The 24,781-nt window shown below is 49.6% G+C and overlaps 1 protein-coding gene across 1 annotated transcript in view; it reads right to left on the reverse strand.

The window, feature by feature from the left end:
• SYT6 (synaptotagmin 6) overlaps positions 1-17,754 on the reverse strand; it is a 37,494-nt gene extending 19,740 nt beyond the window's left edge. Inside the window, exon 1 of the mRNA XM_074850382.1 lies at positions 17,341-17,754. Within this exon, the coding sequence (XP_074706483.1) occupies positions 17,341-17,494 (154 nt within the window). The 5' untranslated portion in view covers positions 17,495-17,754. The remainder of the gene's footprint in view (positions 1-17,340) is intronic.
• Between the last annotated feature and the right edge of the window lie 7,027 nt (positions 17,755-24,781).

A 24,781-nucleotide genomic window follows, 5' to 3' on the forward strand; every position in this document is an offset into this window, starting at 1 on the left:
AAATGCTGTCCAGAAGTTTTTGCAACTTTTCCTCTCCCTCACCAGCCTTCTGTACAGGTCAAACCACACTATTTATTTTCTGCTGTAGCTCCAAGGTGGAAATAGAGATCATTACTCCTGTCTTATTCAATAATAACTAGGATTGTACAAGTCAGTGGTGGAGCTTCCTGAGAGATTTAGCTAAATGTATTCTCACCAAAGCAGGGAGCACAGAGGTACCACCTTTTCATACTTTGAGTCGAACCTTGGAACTGTGCCCAGGAAACTCAGCGTCAAACAGGTTCATAAGAAAACTTAAGAACCTGGACTTTTTGCAAATATGTCTATGTTGTTACAAAGGAAATATTTGCACTGCAGAATCTATCACTGCTGGGAGTTGTTACGTGATGGAAAAGCTTCTGTTAAGGTACTTCTGCCCATTCCAAGAGGTTCTATAGCATGCCTAACTCCGCTAGCACACCAGACTCATTAATGGAAACATCAGAAATAATCAGTTACCCCTTCTGAAAACCTGTTGCCAGCTTGAGAAAGATCTTAGTTGATGTCACTTCTTGCTGAGCCGGTATTTGACAGGATTCACAGATACTTTTATGCATGACCTCCTACTCTTTCCTCTGACAGCTCACATAAAACACAAGTAGAAGGGATCAGGATTTTACAGACATTTTTTAAGCATCTGCCTGGGAAGAATATTGGTTTGTCTGAAGATGACATTGAATTCCCCAAGACTTTTTCGTGACTTGTTAAACTTAAATATCAGTTGGATAGAGTTGACCTTAATTGATTTAATGAGCTTTCTCTCATGAATTTGAAAATACTAGTTACTTTTAAAAAAATAGCTATTCTTCAAAATGTTATTCTTTAAATGTCGTTTAACTTACAAGAAGCTGTAAAAGCAAGATAATTCCTCATCTAACAGAAAATGCCCCAAGGCCAGAGGTTGCTTGGGCATTCCTGGCACGGATGGAGGTAAGACCTGTTCCCCCAAGACAGAACAGACCAGGAGGACACCTCATCCCAGGGGAAGGGTTAGCTCGTTTGTTTATTTTCTCCCAGCATTCGGAGCCCAGGCTCCCTGAGCGGAGGGTGACGAGGGCTGTGTCCCTGTGCAGCAGTAAGGAAGCGCTCCCTCGAACGCGGAGCGGCGCAGGGGTAGTTCAGCCTCCGTGTCCCCAAGCGTCCCCGCGCTGCAGCCGCTCGCTGGAGCTCCCTGAGCACTCGTGGCTTCGCCATCCTCAGCGAGGGACAGAAGCATCTTACTGCTCTGAGGAAAAATACAAGAACAACTACAGTTTTATTCTATTCTCCTCTAAAAAAATAGCAGTGAACTCTTTGTCTCTTTGCTATCAGGTAAGCAGGGCCTCACAAGAGCAGAGCGGCTTCAGCCATTCCTCACCCTGGTCCTGTCTAACGGTACAGGTGCCTCGTTCTAGCCCAGCTCCTTGAGAGACATGGGAGAAACTGCCGTGTTGGAAAATGGATTTTATTACAACTTGTAATTGAAAAGATAAAGCTTAAAAGGAGGAGGTGACAAATACAAATTAACATAGCTATTTTCAAGTCTCGCCCCACCCTGGGAGCAAGAGCTGCTTCCCAGAGGAACCCTCAGCTGGAAACCGCTTTTGGCTACAGAGCAGCAATGACAAAGCTCTCACATGACTAACGAGGAGGGAGGGGAGAACAATCAGCAGGAAAGACACGGACATGGACATGAACATTTACCTGCATGAGCTGATACGCTTAGGATAAGTCACCGAGCTGTTATTTACCTGGTGGAACAGAGACAGCTCCTTCGGGGATGGTCTGCCTCACTTAGGAAGGTCTTTTTGAGGCAGAGATTTAGCATGACATGTAAATCAAAAGAGAAATTGTGCATTTGTGCCCCCCCCCCCCCTTCTGTGTGCACCCAAACTCCTCAGAGAACTGAGACTTTGCTCCAATCCCCACAGACACGAAGCACTATCACATCTCACAGAACTGCCCCAGAAGTGACCACTGACAGCCACCACCAGCAGTCCTGGTCCTTCGCTGCAAAGCAGAGACCGAAAGAATTTCCACACCAGGAGAACCAGGGAAAGGCTCCTCTCAGCCAGGAATTTGATCAGTTGTGCCACAGATTCCCCATCAGAGCAGCTGATGGAGAGAGAAACTGAGCTTTCTAAACCAGAAAGCCACTTGCCGCCAGGACAGACTCGAGCACACCCACGGGAAGGCCCATGGCTCATGGTCTTTGTTCTGCTTTGCTTCAGTGAACAGGAGCAAGCAAGCCGTACCTGAGAGGCTAATGATAAATGATCATTTATCACCACTTAAGCAGCTGGAGGTACCATTAAACACTGATCTCCCACCCCTGCAGCCTGGCATAAGGCAAAATAATGAATCAAAGTCTTCAGAGACAGCACAAACAGCTTTAGACCAACTTGTTATCAAAACAACTCTGCGCTTTGGTTTTCCTGCCGCGGAGCAGTTACGTATCCACGAGGAACCGGGGGTGAGGGCGGTGAGGAGCTGGCTGGGTGACGCTCGGGAGCTGCGTGGCCCAGGACTGTCCCTCTCCCACAGTGAAGGGCAGCACCGCGCTCCGCAGCCAGCAGGAGTGGGGGCAAGACCAGCACGACAACGGGGACGTGCAGGGACATCCCGAGTCAGTGGCAAGGGACGCAACCTGAGAGACCAGATCATATTCAAGCATTTAAACACAAACAAGTTTCACAACTGTGGGTATTTGGCAGAGGACTCAAGCAGTGAAATGCTCTTTGACAGAACACTCTCACTGCAGAAAAAACCTGAAGCCGACAGCGAGCATTGGGGATGTCAAAAGCACAAACGGGACGGTCTGAAACCTATCAACTTCACCAGCAAATGATCTCATTCCACTTTGACTTGACTTCTTGGTTTGTGTTTCTGTAACATCTAAAAACCTTGCTACTGAATCTTACAGCAAAGCTCACAGAATGGCTCAAAACTGTAAAACTTCTTAGAAGGCCACTACTTTCTACTGCCTTTCAAACAAAAGATGAGATGGCCCAGGGCAGGACAAAGGGACAGTGGGGTAATTTAAAACTGTAAAGCTAAAAGCAAATTTAGGAGATAGGGATCATTTCTTGGCTGGTCCAGCCCCTCCCCTGCCCTGGTACCCAAGCACTTGGGAAGCAGCTCATCAGTACAACTATCCGTTTTGTTTCATCTTGGATAAGAACTAATTAAGAGAATATGGTGGAACTACCCTTCAGCTTTATGTCCCCGAGGACTTCATAATACCCAAACTGAGCTACCAAAGGGGATAATTAGCAAAGTCCAAACAGAAAACGATTAATAATATGACAAAGCCATGATTCCAACAGTCTATTAACTGCAAGACAATACTGGTCTAATTATGGCAACATTGACTTTTATTACCGTGAAGTAGCTCGCACTGTCATTAAAGAGATTCATGGACAACTCTGAGTTTAATGTGAAGAGTTATATTTAATATGTTGAAGATGTAATTTAGCTTTCCTTCCACCCACTCCCCATAGAGAAAACAAAATGCGTTTGATGGCTCTCTCAGCACTCCAGCATCTATTAGTCATCCCTGCTACCTGTTGGCTTTAAACAAAGTCTGAATACCACGAGTGGAAGTTCAAGGGGGCTGGAAAAATTCAGTGCTGTAGGCTGAGGCCCAGCATGGGGCCAGGCTCATGCTAGAGGAGCTCAGCTTCACGGCCACCAGCCACCTGGACCTGTGCCACCAGCCTGCGGTCCCCTTCCCGGAGCCCCTCGACACCTGCAAGAGGACAGATGCGTTTCTGCAGGCCCTGGGTCACCCCCAGCCCGGTCCCCCACCAAAGCAGTGACGGCACTTCGGCTTGGCTCTCTGCTGAGTGGGTCCTGGTGGCACTGCCACCATGGCACGTTTGGTCCAATGGCTCTGTCGGCGAGAGCAGACCCTGACAAAGCCAAGAGCAAAGGGGCATCTTCCCTGCACGAGGTTCTCACTGGTAAGTTTTCCAGTGGCCAATGGAAAATCTTAGCATCAGGAGAGCTCTGGCTGGTTTGTTCCCCACGAGGTTTCTTTCAGCTGAAAAAGCAGCTCCCGGTTGTGCTGAGCGATGATCTGGAGCAGGTAACATCCTGCCACCGCAGATGCTCCTGGACCAGCAGTTACAGGAGATGGCAGAGCCCAGAGGCAGGGGGTGATGGCGATGGACCTTAACCCCGCTGGTACTGGCTGCCTGACTGGTTTTCCAGTGTAACACATTGACCACTGCTCATACCACATCAGGAGAGATTTCCAGGCTTCTCTGTCCATTTTTGCTATGGTTTTCTGTTGCAACAGTGCTTATGAGAATATATTGTTCTATTTCTGTAGGGCTTTGTAGAGATCATGCATTCAAATGATGGATTACTACGAGAGTTATTGCTGGAGGAGAAGACAGGCAGCTCTGGGGCTACAAAACACCACGTGAGGCACCCACCAACTGCTGATCTAATTTTCTCTCAATTGAGAAGCATCAGCAATGTAAGTCTGATTAGCTGAGGGCTGGAAATTGGGCATGAGAAACTGTGGAGAGAATCTCGGACATCTGAGGCGGGGGCAGGGGGAGCACAGGACAACAGCAGGGGAAAAGGAAGAGTTTTCCATTAAATCCCAGCTATAGACATGTTTATTTAGCAAAGCCATTCAGCTCTGAAGCTTTACAGAGGAAGGAGCAGGGACTGGATGGAACAGAAACCGAATGTTAAACCAACACAGCAGCACAGCATCCAGCAGCAGCCCAGCCAGAACTAAAGCAGAGCAGGGGAAAGACCCCTTTGGGAATCCAGCTCAGAACAAACCCTGCAAGGCACCACGGAGCGCAGCAGCAAGCAGAGCACTTTGCAACCGGAATTTTGAAAAGGAAACTGGCTGTCTTCTAAATCGTGAAATGCTGCGTTGGATGAGAGGCGAGCTGCAGTGCAGCAGCGTGCAGTTCTCAGCCAGCTCCTTATCCCCTCCCCAAGCATGTCACAGCCCTGGGGATGGAAACAGAGCAAATAATAAAGATCAGATTGTCCCTGTCACCCAACACAGCTTCAGCTCTTGTATCAGCAAGCAGCTCTATCTCACAGAGCCCAGAGCTAAGTGGGCACTGGGGGCTGCAGCGAGCGTGGCTGCGAGAGGTAAGCATTGCACGGCTGCTCACTAACTGCCTCTGATCACTGGGGTTATGGCCAGCGTGCCAGTCCTCCGCTGATGTCTCCACTGCCACATCTTCAGGCCTACTTGCTGCCATTTGGTTGTTGTTTGGAACTTCAGCAACACTTCTCTTTTTGATTTACTGGTTGTGTTCTCTGGGCAGCTATGAGCTATAGGAATATGTCCTGAAATATTCTTGAGCTAGACAAGTCATTAGCAGCTGTCACATCAAAGCCTAACTGCAGTCAATTTGCTTTTCACAAGCAGCGCAGGAGCTGGATGTGTGGTGAGGAGCTGCAGCAGGGGCTGCTGCTCAAACACGATCACAGAGGTGTGGGTTGTAGTGACGGGAAAATATTTCATCAAGTTCTCAGCCGATGTTAAAGGGCCAGGTCAGAAAGCAATTACAGATTGAGCAGAGCTTCCATCGTCCCTCCCTCAGACATTATCTCATGCTGTGGGTGGCGATAAGGGCTGCAGAGCAGCCCCCACGTAGCAGCGAGTCAGGCAGCAGGACCCGGAGAGCGCTGGGGATATCTATCACCTGTAGGTCCACAGGTTACCAGCCCCTTTCCTGAGACTCTCCAAAGTGCCCCTACGCAGGGAGCGACCCCAGCAACGGGAGCAAGTGTCAGCTGCTGCGGCTCTACCCGCACCGACCAACACCCCCCTCAGACCAATGGAGCTCAGCTGCCCGTCGGGTTCCCTGGCAGGGGACAGGGAGCATCACCCACCCAGGGACAGTGCCACATCCTTTCTGCTGAGTATGTGGGAGAGGAAAGTGAAGTCAAAGAAATATTTGGTACCATGACCCATCCAGAAACAAACACATCAGGGTGTTTTTGTCTATTAGTACAGATTCACTGATTACTCCTCGCAGCTGTCCAGCAACGGTACAAAATACCCACAGAGACCCTGAGATACTCCTGCACGTGCGCACTCCCATGACCCTGGTACCTTTACAGGGTTTCTCTAGGTGAAGGCAAGCAGCTTTTCCAGCTGTTTTCTGCTGTGGAGCATGCCCAGATCTTGTTTTGTTACTCTGTCAACCACAGGTAATTCCACAGATGACAGCACAATGAGAGTGAATTGAAAACAACGTGAAAGCAGGAAGAGTTTTCGTAGTTTGTTTTACACAAAGAGCACTTTCACACTGGGTTCATCACATGTAGCCCAATGGCAAACTCCCCGCCCAAACCAGCAGAGGGGTGGAAACCCTCATGAGGTGAACACTGCGGATGTTCTGAGAGCAGACATTCACACAGTCTCTGAAATGCCCCCTTGGAAGCTCTGCAAACTCAACCTTCCTCCTGCACGAAGCTCAAAGGAGATTTATCCTGTTCACGTGCTTCCTCAGTCCTTGGACACTGAGTCTCACGCTATCAGCTCCCACCAGCTCCCTCCCGCCAGCACCGGCTCCGCAGGAACCCAGACCAGCCTCCTTGTCTCCTGTGCACACCCAGCTACGGAGCGGATTACATGAAGATACAGACAGGAATGCTTGAACTGGCTACGCTGAAGTTTCAGGGAGACAGAAAAAACTTCTTAAAAATTAATTTGCTGCTACCACAGGGTTCCTGCCATGCAAGAGCTTATTGGAATGCAAACTATAATCTTCAAAGGGAAGGATGAATCAGAAGCTATTTTGAGAGTAATTATATAAGATTATAAAATTCAAACCATCTCATTATTGCACGTTAAGTATGAAGACAAGCTGCTTCATAAGGAGACCTTGCAGGGATCCAGCATTTCAAGCAACTACGATCTATGGTCCAAGTGTAAACAGCAACCTCACAACTCCCATCCAGACAAAACTTCCTTCATTAAGCAATGCCAGGGCTTTTCTTACCATTTACCGTAATTCTTTAGGGGATGCAGTTCTCTAGCTGGGAGAATAACTAGAACACGAGACACCGAAAACTTCATGCAAAGTTTTGTTCCTTTAACAGTTGTGTAATTTGTTGTCCTGGAAACCAGCCACCAGCTTGATAGTGACAGTACTTGCAAATTCCCGAATTTTATAAACTCCAGTTCAAATTATAATGAAGGAGAAAACATTTAAACAATAAATTTGCACATGGAATAAAGTACTATTCCAACAGCTCCAGCCACAGCACAAGGAGCAGCCTGGGTGTGGGTGCAGCTGGGAATCCCGACTCGGTTTCCCCGCGCTGTGATGGGGACTGCGGCAGCTCGTCGCTGCAAGGAGACAGGGACACCCCCTGAGCAGTTACCTGCATTGTACACTGCCTGCAAGAAGAAAAGAGAGTTGTTTTTATTTTTGCTTACAGATCCAGGCCGCAGCTGAAGGTCCTGCTATGTCTTGGCTTGGAGGAAGTGGGCGCACGGGTGGGAGGGCTGCGAGCCCAGAGCTCTTCCTTGCTGCACCCCCGTGCCCGGTCCCTCCGGAGGGACCTTCACACCTGGTGGTCTAAGAGAGCTGATTAGACAAGTGCATTAAACAGAGGAAAGGTGGGGAAAATAGAGGCTGTTGTACCCTTTACTACCTGGTGTTTTTCAGTTCACGGTTTGGTACTTCTGCCACCCAGCAAAGAGACGGTAAATGCACTGAGCTACCAGAGAGGGAGGTGCCCCAGTCCCCCAGGCTGAGTTTAAGCAGAAGACAATTTGAACAAAGTAACTCAGAGGGAAACACCAAAGGTGACTTTCAAGTGCAGAACAGTGAGGTACTTTACACACATGTATGTATATATAATAAAAAAGAAAAAATAAACACATACATATGAAAATGTGTAACACACCAAACAAAGGAATGCAATGGGAGAGGAGAGCTCGGCAGCCTGGATCTTGTGCTTCACTCACTGAAATAGAACGGAGAAAGATTTAACTGCCAAAAAAAAAAAAGGAAAAAGATCATGAATAGTTGACAAGCAAAAGACGTCTGCATGCCTGCTACATACAGGAGAAGCCTCCATCCTATCAGGTTCCGGACAGGCAAAACACAACCACGAAACACCATCCAACCTTAACGAGAGCTCAGCGAAATCCCTGCTAAGCTGTGCTACCAGGTAGGAGTGACAGAGGGATTGACCCAGGAATCACTGAATTGCCGTGGTAAGATACACTTGGTTCTTTGTTCATTCAGACAGTGGCAACCACAATGGCAAGCAGGTCAAAAAAGTCCGAAGTCATCCAGAGTCAGGTGCAGCTCAGCCCACGTCAAGAGGCGGAAGGGTCCATACCCTGCAGGGAGCTGGGCTGCGCCACCCTCACGTAGAGACCTCTGCTCACTGACCACCACACCAGACACTCTTCAGCCCACATCCTCTTCCTGGTTTATGTATTAAAGGAGACAGGCCAAAAAAACCCACCTTCTTTCCAGCCACAGGACTTTATGGCTCCAGGGCCACCTTCTACAGAGGAAAGAAAATCAAGCTTTCAAGCTCAGAAGAAGGCAGCCCGCTCCTTTCCTTAGTCACCTTCTTTCAGATCAAAGGTGATGGGGACACTGTGCAGGAGCACTCAGCGTCCCTGAGCCAGGGTTGTCCCTGCTGCAGAGCCGGCACGGCAGCGCAGCTCAGGCCGGGCAGAGCCGAGCCGGCGGCCGGCACAGCAGCAGGCAACCGCCTGCACACGGACACCCTCGGCGCGGCCACCCCGGCCTCCTGCTTGCAAGTCAGCTCTGCCGATGGACAGTCCCCAACCCGGCCTCGGTCTGGGCTCCCTGGCCGGACCCGGAGACGAAACTCCCTTCTCCCACCCTCGCCTTGCCCACTGGTGACCTCGGGCTTCGTACACACGCCAGGAGTCCCGCACCAACGCCCAGAGAAGATAACTCTGGCCGTGCCCCAGCAGAACAGCTGGCCCAGAGGAGACTGATCAAAGGCTTCTGAAGACCAAAGACGTTGGTATTCAGTGGTTATTGATCTGGACTTTCCCTCCAGGCTGCATCAAAGGCACATTTGTTACTCAAACTTTTGCTGGCAGGTGCAGTCAGAAGGGGAACTTTGAGCTGTCAGCAATGCAGCATTTCTGTTATCAAAAGTGACAAAAAAAAGAAAAAAAAAATTGTTCCAAACCAAAGGAAACATTCCCCAGTGATTTAGGTTGCCTTGTGTCTTAATCAGCTGCCCTCTAGAGTATTATAAATGAGATAGTAAAGAGTTGTCATTGCTTTATGCCTAACTGATGACAATCTAATGAACTATTATAAGCCACACTGCATATAATTATAATACATAGCTGTGTGCTAATCCCATGATATTTTATCACAACATGCTGTAGCAACATCTGTAAAGGACTCGGCAGTGCTGAACACACACGGTGTCCCTGGGCTGAGGTTAAATAACTGACAGTGAGCATCATCTTCCTCCCATGATGTGACCCCGTACACGCGGGACCTGAGCCAAGCCCTGAAGACGTGCCAGGGAAGCCTTGCTGAGGTTGTTCAACGTGGGGGTGGAGGCTCTATCCAGACCTGCTGGAGACGAGCAGAGCCAGCCAGAGAGCAAAACACTGTAATACAGATACTTTGGGATGTAGAAACACAACCATGTTTCGAGATGCAATCAGGAATCAGGCTCTCTTCCCACCCCAGCCTGCAGCCCGGGAGGACAAGCTCTGCTGCGGGTGCTGATCCTGCCCCTGTGTGGGTGCTGGGCAGCCCCAAACCCTGTGCAAGAGGACAGGGCCTGGGGACCCGAAAAAGCCGAGCTCGGCTGGGGGAGGGCAGAAAGCCCCAAGCGTGGGACAAGGCAGCCCAGAAAGCTTTCCAGAGGCTCTCCTTCAGCCGAGTGCCCCTACCACACAGAGCCCCTCCAGCGAAAGGGGCTCCTGGAGTACATGGGAGCACCCTGGAAGAGGTGTGCTGCCCAGACCTGCCCCACAGGAACCCCAAAACCCCAATGCAGGATTCATCCAGAACTCCCCTGGCTCCAGAGGCTGCAAAGACTGGGTGATAAGCAGATCCATGTCCTCAGGAGGTCAGGTTGCCAGTTAAAGCCACCTAGACCCTTACGACCACGTAAGCCCATGCCATGCCCTCCTCCTCTCCCTCCCAAGGTGTCCTGCTGGCGGCCCCTGGCACACCACAGCCTGACCGCAGGGCAGAGCAGCACCCGGGCTCTGTGCGGGGAGCAGAGCAGCCCGGGGGGACCCCCAGAGCCCCCAGACACCTCCTGCCCGGGGCGGCTGCTGGGTGCAGAGACCCTGCGCTGAAATGCAGCGGTTATCAAAAGAGCATTTCTTTGTTCAAGCTCTGCTGAACGATCAGGGAACTTCCTCCCTGAAGGGCTCTGCTCCCTCATTAGCTGCTGCTGCTGCTTCCATTAGCTTGTAACAAAGACAGAGATCTTTAACCCCTAAAACGTACCCCACGGCAGTCACGTGTGCGCCTGGACTGCCCGATCCACAGATTTACTAAATGGATCCTGAGATTCCTTTTCTCTTTCCCAACAACTCGTATCACTCCATATGGTGCAGCTCAGAATCCTTTTAGCATGAACATTTTGACCAGAGACCAGATTCAGAACTGAGCTCAAATAACTGAGCAAACGCTCGCAGACACCCGAGAGATGAAGCCCTGCATACGGAGAGGATGCGTTAAGAGGTGCCCGCTGTGCTCACCTCACACTGGGTCACACGAGCACAGGCAGGTTACAAACATGCACAGAAAATCAGAGTAATACCTACGTTACCCGCGACACTGGTGTGCTAGAATTGCTGGGCAATTATTATTTCATGGAACCAAATGCTCTAGGACTGTGGGTCTTAATGATGGTTTTGAAAGAGCCTGTATGAACTGAGCTTCTGGCATCCTGCCTTTAGTCTCTGCTGCACAGTTTCCTGTGATGTTGTCAAACACTAACCTGCTACAGCATAACAAACTGAACTAAATATAAAGGCGGCCTTAATTAGCATCTGCAGTTTTGCTATGTACAAGACACCCTGCAGGATAACTTCCTTTTTTCCACAGACATGGAAAATTTACTGTACAGTCACTCCAAATATCCCTTCTCTGCCCCTTTAGGATGCCATTTTGCAATGTACAAGTATAATTAAAGACAATGCACGGCTGAGAGGCAGATCACATCTCTCCCAAACAACTGCCAGCGTGAGTGACTGCTGTGTTAGTGAGTCCACTGGATTGGAAGAATAAGGGCTGCTACAGACAAGCTTCCTGATTTTACAATATACAGATAGGAAGGAAAAAATATATTCTCATCTTTGAAAAAGAAATAACAAATATTAAAGCTAGAAAAAGCTGCCTAATCAACATGAGATGGAAACCTGGGGTCCTAAGGAAGATTGTACCTCAAAACATGAACAGCAAGAAGAAGAAACAGGTAAGAAAAACAAGGATAGCTGAAACTATAGTTAAATGAAAAATTGTATCAGAGATGAGATCCAGTTATGGCTCTGTTTTTATCTCCGAACAATGAATGCACACATGTGAGACTCTGACTGTTAGTGAATACACGGTACGTGCAGCAGGCTCTGCACATCGCATGGTATGACTTCAGCAAAGCAAAGATGTTAAGCAACAAACACCTGCAAACACAGAAATACCAGCTTCTCAGAGTCATCCCGCAAAACAATGAAGCTCAGAGTCAGGCTATGCCCTGATCTGAACTAGCTAAAAGCACATGCTTGGTTTCAGTGAAAGGTAGGGAGAATACTGAAAGCAGAAGAAAATGTTTCAACGTCAAAGACAGAAACTGCTGAAGCAAAATGTTTAAGAGGCTCTGTATTATGAAAAATGGCAAAAAAATAACAAAGTAACTTCAGAAATGTGGACTTACCAAGAGGTATCTGCTCCTCAGCTCAGTCCCTGGTCACTGTCCTCAGTCTGCTCACACGCTCAGTTAACACCAGCAGCAATCTGGCTGCCTGTTTCTATGGAGTTTGAGATGCTGATCCCTGACTATGCATGAGGCTACTGCAGCTGCACTGGAACAGGCTCCGAGGTCCGCAAAAAAAACCCACAAACATAATCAGCCTCCCTGTACTGCTTCAGGAATGAATCAACCAACGGCAATTAGGCAGATGCAAACCTGCATCTATGCAGAGAGGTACTTAGCTCCTAAATACAGACACTCCACACAGCTCCATCGGTGCATTTTATTTACCAGGACCATCACAGGGCACAGCCAGAGGCAGCTCTACAGTCACAGACCCACACACAATACATCAGCAGAGACACATGTTCATATACTGGCTATATAACCCATTTTTCCTAGATTTATGCTGCTGGTTTTAAACTTATTTTAATACAGTTTTGCAAACCTTCCTCTGGTAGCAAGGTTTGAACCTGACACCTTCAGGATCAGAGCACAAACCTGTTTTACTTGAGCTAAAGAGCAAATCTGCCGCACGTAGCTGGAGCTGGCTCTTTCCCTGCCGGTGGACCAGACGCTCACAGAGAAAGGCAAGATCCATTTTGCAAGTGCATTACTCTAAGAGAGAGCTTTGCCCCAAGGTGCTACTCCTCCCGTGCCTGGCCTCTGGAAACACAAGCTTCAGCGGTTAGTGTTAGCTTTGCCTGGGTGGTTTTAAACATGTTTACTGTTACGTTTACTTAAAATACACTTGAACGGTGATTCAGAAAAGTGTGTTATTACAGCTGGTAAGTAAATTCAAGACTTGCCCATATTTCATTGGCAGTGGCTGTAGGCATCCCGTATCAGTGAATGGGCAAGTCATCAATTTCCCATTAGTCAAACTATCCTATCAAGGGATAATTTTTTCCAGGAAAAATACTCCAGAAGCAATTTCTCCATATAAAAGTGATATTTCTGCATCAACATTCCTGCAATGAAAAAAGCTCTATTGCACAAACATTCACCCCCTTTTCTGCCTGCAGCAAGAACACTTATGTACTTGTGGGTTTAACATTTTAATAGTATTTGCGAAGTGCCGGGAGGGTGTTCAGCGCTGTACAAGATGTACTGCCTGCATCATGAAGTTTAAAAAGAACAGTTCACACAAAGGGCAAAACACTAAATGTGCTCTGAATTATTGCGGGATTAGAGCACAGAATGACAGCTGACAAAGTGTGCTAGGAAACAGAATTTATCGTAAAGTCTCTTCTGGTTTTGCATTTTCCCCAGCTGTCCTTTTTCTCCCTCTCACTCCAGCTTTCATATCCTGCACGAGGAAAGCACTACAGCATTTTGCTGGGGTGAACCAGTGCCTCAGGAAGGGTTTGAGGAGGGTTCACACACTGTGCCGGGACTGCTGTGCACACAATCCTGCAGTGACTTTCTGGGTAAGAACTGCCGCACCTCTGCACATCATCCGTTTTATCCTGTACTTAGCCTACAGGGCAGTGAAGCTTTTTACAAATGGATACACTGAGGAAAAAAACCCAACTTAGGTTATTTAAAGAAAGTCACAACACAGTGGTGCTGGAGCTAGAACTCAAACCCAGGGGTTTGGTCCTGGATGCGCTCTGATCCAGGTGTAAATTCCATCCCACACCCAGGCACCGTCCTTTAAATTCAGCAAGCATCACAAGCCACACGCTCCAGTCGCACTCCGCCAGCTCCGCACATGCATTTCAGAATGATCATCCTCTTTTTAAATGCCTCTGTGGAGTCAAGCTCCCATCTTCTCCACCATCCCCTGCTTGGCACCAGCTCCCAGGACTGGCCGGCAGCGTCTGCCCGCAGCCAGAGCCAGCACCACGCACCCACGGCCAGCGGGACCCGGGTCAGGCGGATGTTGGGAGTGAGTCGGAAACACAATTCTGTCCAAAGCGAGCGACAGCCTGACCGTGCAGACACACACCGAGCAGACGTCACAGTGGTGAGAGCTGTGCAGGGCACGATGCAGCAGTGCCCAGCCCAGGGACGCTGTCAGGCTGCGGCCAAGCTGCCCCAGCCAGGATCACGGGCTCTGTACCCTGGGAGCTGCCCTGGGACGAGCAGTCAGGGGAGAGCTCGCCCCACTGCAGGAGCTGGTTGCAGGCCCTGGGGAGTGGGATTTGGCACCCCGGTTCCCAAAGACCCTGGAGTCCATCGCTCTCCAACAAGCAGCTCCACTCACTCCCATGGCGGAGGGACGGGGTGAAGGGGGGTGACACTGTGCCCAGCTCCTGGCGCGGGCTGCCCTGCACCGCCAGCCAGGAGCTTTGCACTTCAGTAGGGCTTGTCCACAAATCCTCTCAGCTACATCCTAGAGCACCCGCTGCACCTGCAGGGCAGAGAAGTGATGTACCCGTTTAGCCAAGGCACATCGTCGCAGTGGGAAATGCTGTCCCTGTGTCACAGGCGTCACTGCCCACAGCCTGGGAACTATCACACTCTCAGTGTCGCTGCACAACAGCTGAGGACTGGCAGGGAAGAGAGCGATCAGATGGAGGGAGCTATGGGGGAGGATTTTAGATAGGCACAACAAAAGGATGCTGCATCTTGCTCGATCTCAGGGCCCACAGCCAAGAGATCGGTTCTATTCCTGGCACCGCCACAGGCCAAACTGCAGGCAAAGCTCACCCTCACACATCCACTGACGCATCGATACCAAAACCTTCCTCAGCCAAATACCTCATTTTTCTAACATACTTAGCTGCTGGATTACTAGCCAGCAGCAGCAGCCTGCAACGCCCCTTTGTTGGGTGTACAGTAATGTACGTACTGGAGAAACACTGCAGCTATATTTCTCTTATTGACTTTAAGTAGGAGAATCAGCTATTACATAACCCGAAGTACAAAGAGTAGAGGAGCATCTACTTTATACCCAGTAGCACGCTCCACATTCAGTCCAAAATGGTTTTAAAAAAACCCCACTGCATAAAGCCATACTCTGACATAATCTTACATAAACTACACAGCAATATTTTTATATTCACTGTCAGATGCAGTTCAAGAGGCTGTTGGTACCTGGCTCGTTTCTTTGCAACTCCACAGCACCCCCAGAAGATACTGCTCTCCATCACTGCATGGAACTCCACACAGAACCAAACCACCTCTTGGGGGCTGATGGAAAGCAGAGCTGTGCAGAAGCAGTCCCGGGTCCCGGCTTTGGCAGCGTTAGAGTGTTTTCATCTGCCTGCTCACAAACGACACAACTTCACCGAGATGCCTGACAAGCCAGGCTGATTCAGCCGTTAGCCAACAGATCTACCCAGGAGGTAACACTGACAGAGAAGCTGCTGACTTCACAGGATGATGACGACAAATACGGCCAATTTTACTCCAGCAAACTTTGCGCCCAGGTTGCCGGGGCTGTGCTGCCCGGCACGGGTACGCTTCAGCAGGACCCAGCACTCGCTGCACGGCCCCTCTGGCTCTGCTGTCGGTACCAACGTGGCACCACGTCCCAAAGCCATCACTGCTCATCTTTGCACAACCTCACTGTTTATTTGCACATCTTTGTGAGGAAGGACTCACTGGATCTGAGCAGAGGACACCAGGTAGCTGATAGCAAATTTGCTCAACATAAGTCATCAGTGTAAAACAGACAAAGCACAAATGCAGATAATTAGATAAACATCCAGACACTAATGGGAAAGGTACCTTACCACCGTAACTGTTACCTTAGTTAACATTGAATGCAAACAGTTTCCCTTGCTGGACCAGTTTTACATCCAGGCATTGGTACCGTTGGGCCCAAATGGTGTCCCCAGTGCTGTCTAGACACAACAAAGGCCCAGCCGTGCAGAGCAGAGACAAGGGTAAAGCTGTTAATGCACCCGGAGCAGTCAGCCAGCCCAGCAGGACTCGCCCAGGGCGCTGGGGCAGAGGCTGACACTTAAACCAGAGATCAGAGCAGACACACATTTGAGATGTTAAAGGCAACGATGTGATCAAGACCTGCAAATGAGGTCCTGAACAGGCTGCACAAAGAAATGCAGATCTGTCATATCAGGGCAGACAGAACAAGAGCAGCACAGGTATTTCTGCTGCACAGAGTCAGGAAAACGTTAATTTTGATACCAAGCTAAAAAATTACAAAGCAATGCAGTAACTTATTTGCAATAGAGAAAACAGCTGCAGCGGATGCAATACGTAAGGATGGTACCAGCAGCAGCCAGAGGCCCTCAGAACAAGCAGGTGTAAAGCAAAGTCATTTTCAGGTGACAATTAAGCTACAAGCAGGACGGGATGTGACAGGATGATGATAGGCTGGACATACTGGCAAAACCACTGCGAGCAAACGGACGGCAGAAGCCCAGCGAAACCGGAGCTGCCAGCATGCCCGGGGTGCCAGGCGTGTCCCGGCACGAGGTGCTGGCAGAGGGGGGCCAGAGAAACTGAAGCAAGGTGACACAGAAAGCCTTGGACAGGGATTGATGGGCTGCTGTGCTGCGGCTGGGCTCTGCACAGGTGTCCTCAGAAGGAGAGAGAAAAGTTTCTGAAAACACATGCTGTGAAATCAGGCGGGGTTGGTAGATCATTATCTAGAGAAACCTTACAAGAAGCACCCGATGCAAATGTTCTAATGCACAAACAACTTACACCATGTTATCAATAATGCTAAAAAGCGTGGGATTTTCGTTTTGGCTTCTCAGCGTGTGAGGCTGGGCTGTAAGCTCCCCCTGACAATGTCTTCTGAAGTTACAGCAGAAGACAACCTCTCTGGAACAAGAAGCTGTGAGCAGAAGCGTACAGAAAATTAACCGCTTTGCGCTGAAGAAATGCCCCTTTGCTCTCCGAGCAGTATGCTTGCTCTTGATTCATCGCTGGCACGGCAGTGTCTCCCTAGCTCTCCAAGCTGATGAGGAACAACTTCAGGCAGTTCTTAGGGAAAGTAAACATATACATGAAACTGCATTGAGACCCCTTAATGGGGAACAAAAATCCATGCAAGTCCCTCCTTTTCGCAAACTGGGATAACAGTAATCAGTTCCTGTCATCTCAGTTACTTAGACAGGCTTTTCACGGCTTCTTGTTTTACACAGGACAGGAGTCTATGTTTTTAAAATATAAGGGACTTCCACAGAAACTTTGTCTCATTAACCACCTCCTCACCAGCACGGAACACCCTGTCTGTCCCCTCTGCGCAGCTACCCCCATCAGGCTACACCCTTCGCATCAACAGGTGAGGTGGTACTTGCCCCCAAAACTTCACAGCGGAACCTGTGCAAAGACAAACAACCGCCCAGCGATGCCCGAGACCAACCCCCCAGGTCCAACACGGGGCATCTCCCTCCCCTTGTGGGAGTCCTCCTGCCTTCCACCGCCACAAGCACCACTCGAGCAGACAGGACCAGAGGACTGTACCTGGCTCGGAGATAATCAGGCTCTGGTCGGAAGGCAGCAGGAGGAATTCCCTGCAAGTGTCCAGGTCCAGGCTAGGCAGGCTCTTCTTCCGGCAGAGCTCGGTGACAATGCGGACTGCCCTGTGACAGCGGCTGTCACCCTTGGTGCCACTCATCTCCCACACTGCATCCTCCGCGATCCCCCTCCGCTGTCTAAGAAAGTCAAACTAGGAGAAGAGGGTTTGTTTAGTGTTAATCACGCCAACAGCCTCACGCCGGTCCCACCCGCTGGCACGCAGCACCCCGAGGGACGCCCGGTGCCAGGGATGCTCCAGGCCTGCAGCCCCTGCGCAGCCCCAGCACCCACAGCCCCACCGCTGCTCCCGGTGCCTTATTGCCTCTGAGAGCAGAGCGCTGTTTACTGCCAAGGCGGGTTCCAGACAAAGAACCTCCTACCAAATTCAGTTTCATGCCCTCTGTAGACGTTGTTAAAGCTGCAGCCCTGATAATTCTTTTTAACCCTTTCATTGCTGCCCCTTCCCCATTCTCCAGGTGCAGAGTTTCAAATCCCAGCCCCAGAGCAATTTCACAAAAGCAGTGAACGCTGAAACCTCCTGGCTGAGGCCAGCACATCATCAGAAAAGAGAAACAACAGTGCTACCATGAACACCGACAAACTACTTAGAGCTGCCAAAGGCAACATAAGAAAAGCAGGAGGTTTGATTGATTTGTTTGTGCTGGTCCTAACACAACAGGCTGCAGATGGCCATAGAGATTAAGAATGCCATTGTATTTCATAATTAGATTTGTGTTTTAAAAAATTTTCTGGAGTATTTTTTATTCCTATTGTAATTTAGCAGACAGGTCATGCCACATGACAGCGCTACACTTCTGAACAGAGAATATATTTGACAGACATGGGAAAAGAAGCAATTGTATAACAGGCAATTAAAATTATGTACAGCAGAATGATTTCTTGCAGCTTCTGGAGCGGAGAAGGTAGTACAAATATAATAGGCATACTGGAGAGCCAGGGCCAAAGCTGCACAGGTCCCTCAGCCCCACATCACAACAGAGGATGTTTACATTCAAGCCACTGTGTTCATTTTGTCTGCTAATTACTTGCCCAAGCCCCGTGAGCTGTCGCACCACCTGGGTCTCCGGAGTTACACAAGCACTCAGCCCGCACCAGGCTCCACCAACCCTCCCGCAAGGCAGCCGCGCTCCCAGTCCTGCACTGGATTCCCAGGCTGGGAACCCCGGGACCTGCCCCGGATGCCCCTGGCGCTGCCTCCTCCTGCCCGCTCCCTGCCCACGTTGCCATCTCGGGTCAGCCTGGGGTGACGGGCCGGGCGTCGCAGCCCCCCGCTGCTCAGCAGACCCGGGTCCCTTCCCTGGCTGCAGCTCTCGCCGGGGCTGCCCTGGGCTCCCTCGGACAGGCCGTAGATCCTCCAGTCGTCGCGTCAGGGCCCGGCTGCCCGCACCAAGGCCTGTGGTGGCCAGGCGGCTCCTGGCGTTGGTCCAGTGGCCCCGGGCAGCTGCAGACGGGGCCCTTTGGCCACACCAGCCCTTGCTGCCTCCTGCCCACACCGGGGTGTCGGGCACCCTGCCCGAGCGCAGCCGCTGCCACGGTGCTTTATCCCGCACGTCAGCCTCTGCCTGGCAAGAGCAGGTTACCTACTAAGCACTTCTCCTTCCAAAAACTTCTGTTGCCATGACAACATGAGTGAACTCTTTTATTAAGACAGCAATATCCTACAATCGGTCACAAAGAGACACTTTTAATTAGACACTACCACCTCCCGGTCAGTGCTGTATAACCTTCTGCTGCAGTCTGAGGCATACCTGCAGATCAGGGAGTGTTTCTGACTGTTTACCACATGCAGGCAAACACCAGCATCACTCACCTGCTGCCTGCTGGCAGCACCACAGCTCCCAAAGGTCTGTGTTTACTGAGCAGAGATTCCAGACTTTGCAAGGCTGGAAGCTAAACCAGTAATTTGCCAGGAGCTCAAGCTCAGGTATAGTTTGCATTGCATTTATATGACAAACTCACTAAAACCACCCACCTATTTATCTTTTTAAGAAGCTTGAAACTCAAATTATGCTCCAAAACTGTCTTTAGAACCCACCGTTCCCATCACTGACACCCCCAGCCTTCGTCTTTCCTGATTCATGGCACAGTATCGCTCCTTGGGCTGTGCAGCCCTCACAGAAGGGCCTTTCCTCCCTGATTTGGGCCCGTACAGCATCTGACAGGGGCTGGGCCCTACCCTGCTGCAGCCTCTTACTGAGGTACGAAGGAATTAGTGATGGGTTTCCTTCAACAGGAGTTCAGCCCAGGACCTTTCCCATCTGGTTTACTTCTGGCTCCTGCTCCAGAGGAAAAACTCGTATACGTACACTCACGTAGGCAGAAAAACTTAGTGCCAGTGCAGAAGGTCCCACAGAAGAATTTTCCACCTGCGACTGAGAAGACGCCAGAGGAACGTGAGATGCACTGAGCTGAGTCCGCCCTGCAGACGCAGCCACGATGCAGCGCAGGGGTTTGCGGTCCCAGAGCAGGCTGCAGAGGCCCTGCAAGGGAAGGCCATGGCTGGGGCTCTGAGACTGCCACGGCAGGGCTGGAAGGAGCAGGGATGATGGTCACTCAGCAACTGCAACAAGGTTTAACAGGTTATCTGTAACGAGCATGCCGCTCACCTTGGCAGATTAATAACACATCAGCCAGCACGGAAAGAAAAAAAACCCCAAGAAACTACATATGTTAAGTTACAATCACTTTGTGCTGGTGCTGCTTCTTCCCTATTAGAGTCTTCCTCAGCTGACTGGACCCCAAACATCGGCTCGCTCTCCGTTAGTGGCCTGCTGCCTGAAAGCACCGCTAATGGCAGCAGTTCCAGAACCAGATTAGCGTGTGCAGAAGTGATTATCAAAACAAACCCGAACCTTTCAGGACAATATTACCGTCCTCTGTGAAAATTCAGATATATGCAGCATCCAGGAGGCCACTCTAGGGCAAGAAACAAACATCAGCAGTTGATTTCCCAGTGCTGGGGAAGACTGTTCTGCAGGTCAGGATGTAAGCCACGCTACATCTGCGAATCCAGCCTTCAGGCATCTCGGATGGTGCTTCACAAGAGCTACTGGCAATCAGCCTGCGCCCGCCAGCACTAGTGCAGCCGTGGGTGCTGTCGTGCTCATGGGCAGACAAGAAAGGAGCGGACCAGGACCTGGTGAGGGAGCAGCACCTCTTCCCAGCTCCCCCTTTCCTTGCCTCCCCCGGGGCATCTGTGGCCCAGACTCCCAAAACCAAAGTACAGTGAGATCCAAGGGGATGCGAGCGAGCCCCTGGCTAATGAAACCATCACCACGTCTCCCCAGCACAGCAACAGTTTTTGCCTGAACCACCAAGACTGGCACCAAGAGAGGAATTCCTGGAAAACATCAGTCAAGTATTGCATCTGAAATCTCAATTTACCTTAAAGAGATTTCAACAGACAAAAAAAACACCCAACCAAACCCTTAGAAAAAGGTTAATGTCCAATTGAGAGCTTGTAACACAGAAATCAATGATAGAATTCAATTATTTGGAAAAAAGCTAATTTTATTTCAAAGGTAATACCGAGAACTTTTTGCTTTTAAATCTAAAGTTACCTTGGGTCAATTATTCGTCTTCATTTACATATCAGAGGATTCTAGGCTTGCTGGGTAACAATAACAGGACACCCTGGTATTAGCCATACTCTCAACAAATATTTCTTCAGAACACAGAACCAGACTTTTTTTTTTTTGCACCTTGTAACTTTGAATGTATGTCATATGCACCATTTATCATCCAACACAGAAAGCTGGAAACCAGCCAGGTAGCAGCCACCACCTCTGAAAATCCAAGCACTGCTTCTCCCGAGCAAGGACTCTTGCACCCACTTCTCCCACATACACATACACCTGGCTACCGAGGTACAAGATTTTGCCTCTCACCTCCCGCTGGGAAGCTCCTGCTTTGCCACATGGAGCTGCACAGGGGAAGCTGCGGGGGAGCCAGACCCCTCTGCCCCAGCACTGCAGCTTCCACCGCACCCCAGCCCGCGCTGCCGGAGCCTTGGTCAGAGGGTGGAGGGGCACAAGCACAGCACCCAGGCTGCTGCAGAACATCCTTTTCGCAGCCCGCCTCAGACTTAATTTGTACGTGGAGGCCAAATTTCTCCCCTAAATCACGTTTCCACCTTCCAGTATGAACAGCAGAGGCAAGTTCCCCCCCACTCCCAGGGACCTCGCAGAGCTGATGATCTCCAAAGGGGTTCAGCAGCTTCGTCTCACCCACACCCACCCTGGCATTTCAGACTTCCCATGTCTGTCGAGCTTCTCCCCGCAGCTGCATTCACGTGGCATTTAGGGAAGCGTGACACGCCTTCCTCTCACATGGTACCATTTCTCCCTGTCCAGTGGCTTGATGTTACATTTAGAGAGGCAGAGCTAACAGTTAAATAGAAAAGGCTGCTTCCGTAGCTAGTCCAGAAGGGCTCAGAGTTGAATAAATGTTACGAAAAGTGGCTCCACAGACTTGGATTATACAGAGAAATGTGTTAATGCGACACAGCTCTTGAGTTACTTTTGAAATAATCACTTCAGACAAGACCACAAAATGAGTCCAAGTCTGTAGTTTGCATCAGTTAGAGGGCTGCTACCCAAGGCTGAAAGGGGTAAAACTCATAATAATCTGAGAGGGAGCAGATTGAGAAAGGATGACAATTTCCCCTTCAATAAAGCAGAAGACAAGCACCAAAGACAATATTACCACAAACATTTGAGGAACTAGGAAGTTTTGTAGCACACCGCAACAGGATTAATGAGAGTATGTTCAACACTAACCGTACTGAACACAGTGTAGGCTGTGGTCTGGTCAAACTGTGGGACGGTGTGCTGCTAAGGTAGAATCACAAATATATTTGTCCAATTGAGAAAGAATATGCTATTCATTTAATTTGTATTAGGATCTATTTAAAGCTGATTTTTTTTAAACAATAATCAAGTCTGGAGAGGGAGCAGCAGCATTTATTTATGCCAGTTCTAACTAATAGTGTGATATTGTTTACTCTCCTAGTTAATATGATAATTGGAAACAGCTCAAAAATGATTCAGAGCTTTTTGCCAGGAAAAATGGCAGGGATCTGGATCCTTTGGCAACGTCAGTGTGCCATCTGTGTATAAATGTACCATGTACTGCTGTGCACCTTCACGCACCGCTTTGATATGCAGACCTTCCGTGGGGGCTGGCGGTGGGCGAGCGGGAGCAAACCAGCATCCCCACCGAATCTGCGTGCAGGGAGGAGATACCCTGCTTGTCGTAACGGAGGCAGAGCTTTAAGAATTAGTTTAAATCCAATACTAGGAGCAAAAATTGAGCTCAAACTAAGTTTAATAAAAAAATATTTAAACAAACTCTGCTCCAAGTATTAAATCTGTACCGACCCGTGTGTGGTGTGGAGCTGCCTCTGCCCCTGGCAGCGTGTGAGCGGGCAGAGCTCTGCAGTTCTGCTGGTCACTGCAGCACAGAAGAAGCACCTCCCATGGTGGAGAGGGGAGTTAGGCAGAGCTGTATTCTTCCCAAAGAGCAATGATTTACACTGTTTTGCACAAAAAGCACAGACCACCTTCAGCAGAAACATTTGCCAACACAAAGGTCTCCAGGACCCTGGTCCCTCATACTGCTCAGCAATAAACTTGCCAAGGCTCCGTTTAGTGCACAAAACAATACTAGAAACGTAAGGGAAATGCTGGTTCCTCACTTGTGTGCCCCTCGTCCCTCCCAGCTGCACAGTGGCGGCTCATTCCCCAGGTTGCCCAAAGCCCCAGCAACAAGGCCAGGTTGGACAGGGCTTTGGGCAACCTGGGCTAGTGGAAGGTGGCCCTGCCCGTGGCAGGGGGGGTGGCACTGGATGGGCTTTAAGGTCCCTTCTAACCCAAACCATCCTGTGAGTCTGTGATAGCAAAAATGCCGCTGTGGCAAGGGGTCAACAGCACCTGCTCAAGCTCCTGCCCCACAGTGCCAGCGAGGCGATGCTGCGTAGCGCTGCTCCACTGTCCTGAGCTGACCCAGAGGATTGCACTTATTGCATAAAAAATGGACACCGAAGACAGACTTCTCTGAAGCTGAGTTCATCCAGGCAAGAACCTTTCAAGGGGCAGGACTTATCAAAAATTGTTTTCTGGTGATGGGACTTCTGAAATATATTTTATTGACCTGGAATCTTTGCATATCCTCAAGGTGAACAGTCACGGCATGATCTGGCAGGGCTGGAGGCTCTAAAAAGCCATTTCTGCTCCAGCAGCATCAGAAGGCTGAGCGCCATCAGATGAGATTGTATCAGAGAGACGTGGCTGGGAGCGCTGCAGCCCAAAGCTAAATAGCCCGGGGAACTCTGACCTTCCATTCCCCAAGCATCTGTGTTTAAGACAGGGCAAATCTCAATAAAATTAATGAAGCGAGAGCCCAGGGCCCACGCTGGGGTACCTGCCCGAGGACTTGACATCTCGGTTGCACCCAAGCCAAGGCGGCTGTGTGGGGCACAAGCATCGTGCACACAAATGCTGCCCCAGTGGACTGTCAGCCCTGTGCCAGTTCGACAAGCTGGGGTTATTCAGGACTTAAATCTCAAGAAGATTATGGCAGCAAATCCTGTTACCCAGACATGGTACTGCCTCACAGGAATGAGTGTTAGACTGGGATTAGACCCATTTCAGTTCCTCAACCTGATTGATAATGTTAGTTAGTCTCTATGTTTATGCAATGCTGCGAAAACCTAAAATGTGGCTGTTGTCTGGTACACAGCTATTAGAAGGATTAAGCTGGTCTTTGCATAAATGTTAACAACAGATGTTAACACATGCTTTTTCTGAGAACAGATGAAAAGCTGCTGCTTTTAGGGTCTCATTTCAATCCTCTGTGCCATGGACACTGTTCTCAGGATCACTGCATAATTTATTTTATAAAGACTGCACTTTCCTCGAAGGCCAATAAAATGCTGGTGTCAGAACCCAGAAGACAGATTAAAATTTGTCTTTGGTAATAAAGTGCTAAAGATTCCCAAGAAGCCTTTGCTCTCATACACTCCTCAGCCATGTAATTCAGGAAAGCAGGAGGAGGCCCTTTTAAGCCTAATTGCAGTAGCCTCCAGGTCTTCCCTGGCCACATCGAGTGTTTCTAGAGCAGAAGGAGGGTTTGGTCAGTGATTTCCACTGACGGTTCATGTGACTCTTTCAAGCCCAGGCATGCAGACAGCTCTAGCAGCCATGAGGTGCATAGTCTTTAGATTTGAAACAGCCCTGGACCACACCACATATGGCTTTGAGCACAATTTCTATCAGGAAAGAAGACAGCTAGACACTGAGAGTTGGGTAAGAGAATCTGCAAAAACTCCATGTGTCTGCACAGCACAGTAAGAGACTGAACACATCCG

The sequence above is a fragment of the Strix aluco genome, chromosome 25, assembly GCF_031877795.1.
Source record: "Strix aluco isolate bStrAlu1 chromosome 25, bStrAlu1.hap1, whole genome shotgun sequence".
In the NCBI taxonomy this organism is placed as follows: domain Eukaryota; kingdom Metazoa; phylum Chordata; class Aves; order Strigiformes; family Strigidae; genus Strix; species Strix aluco.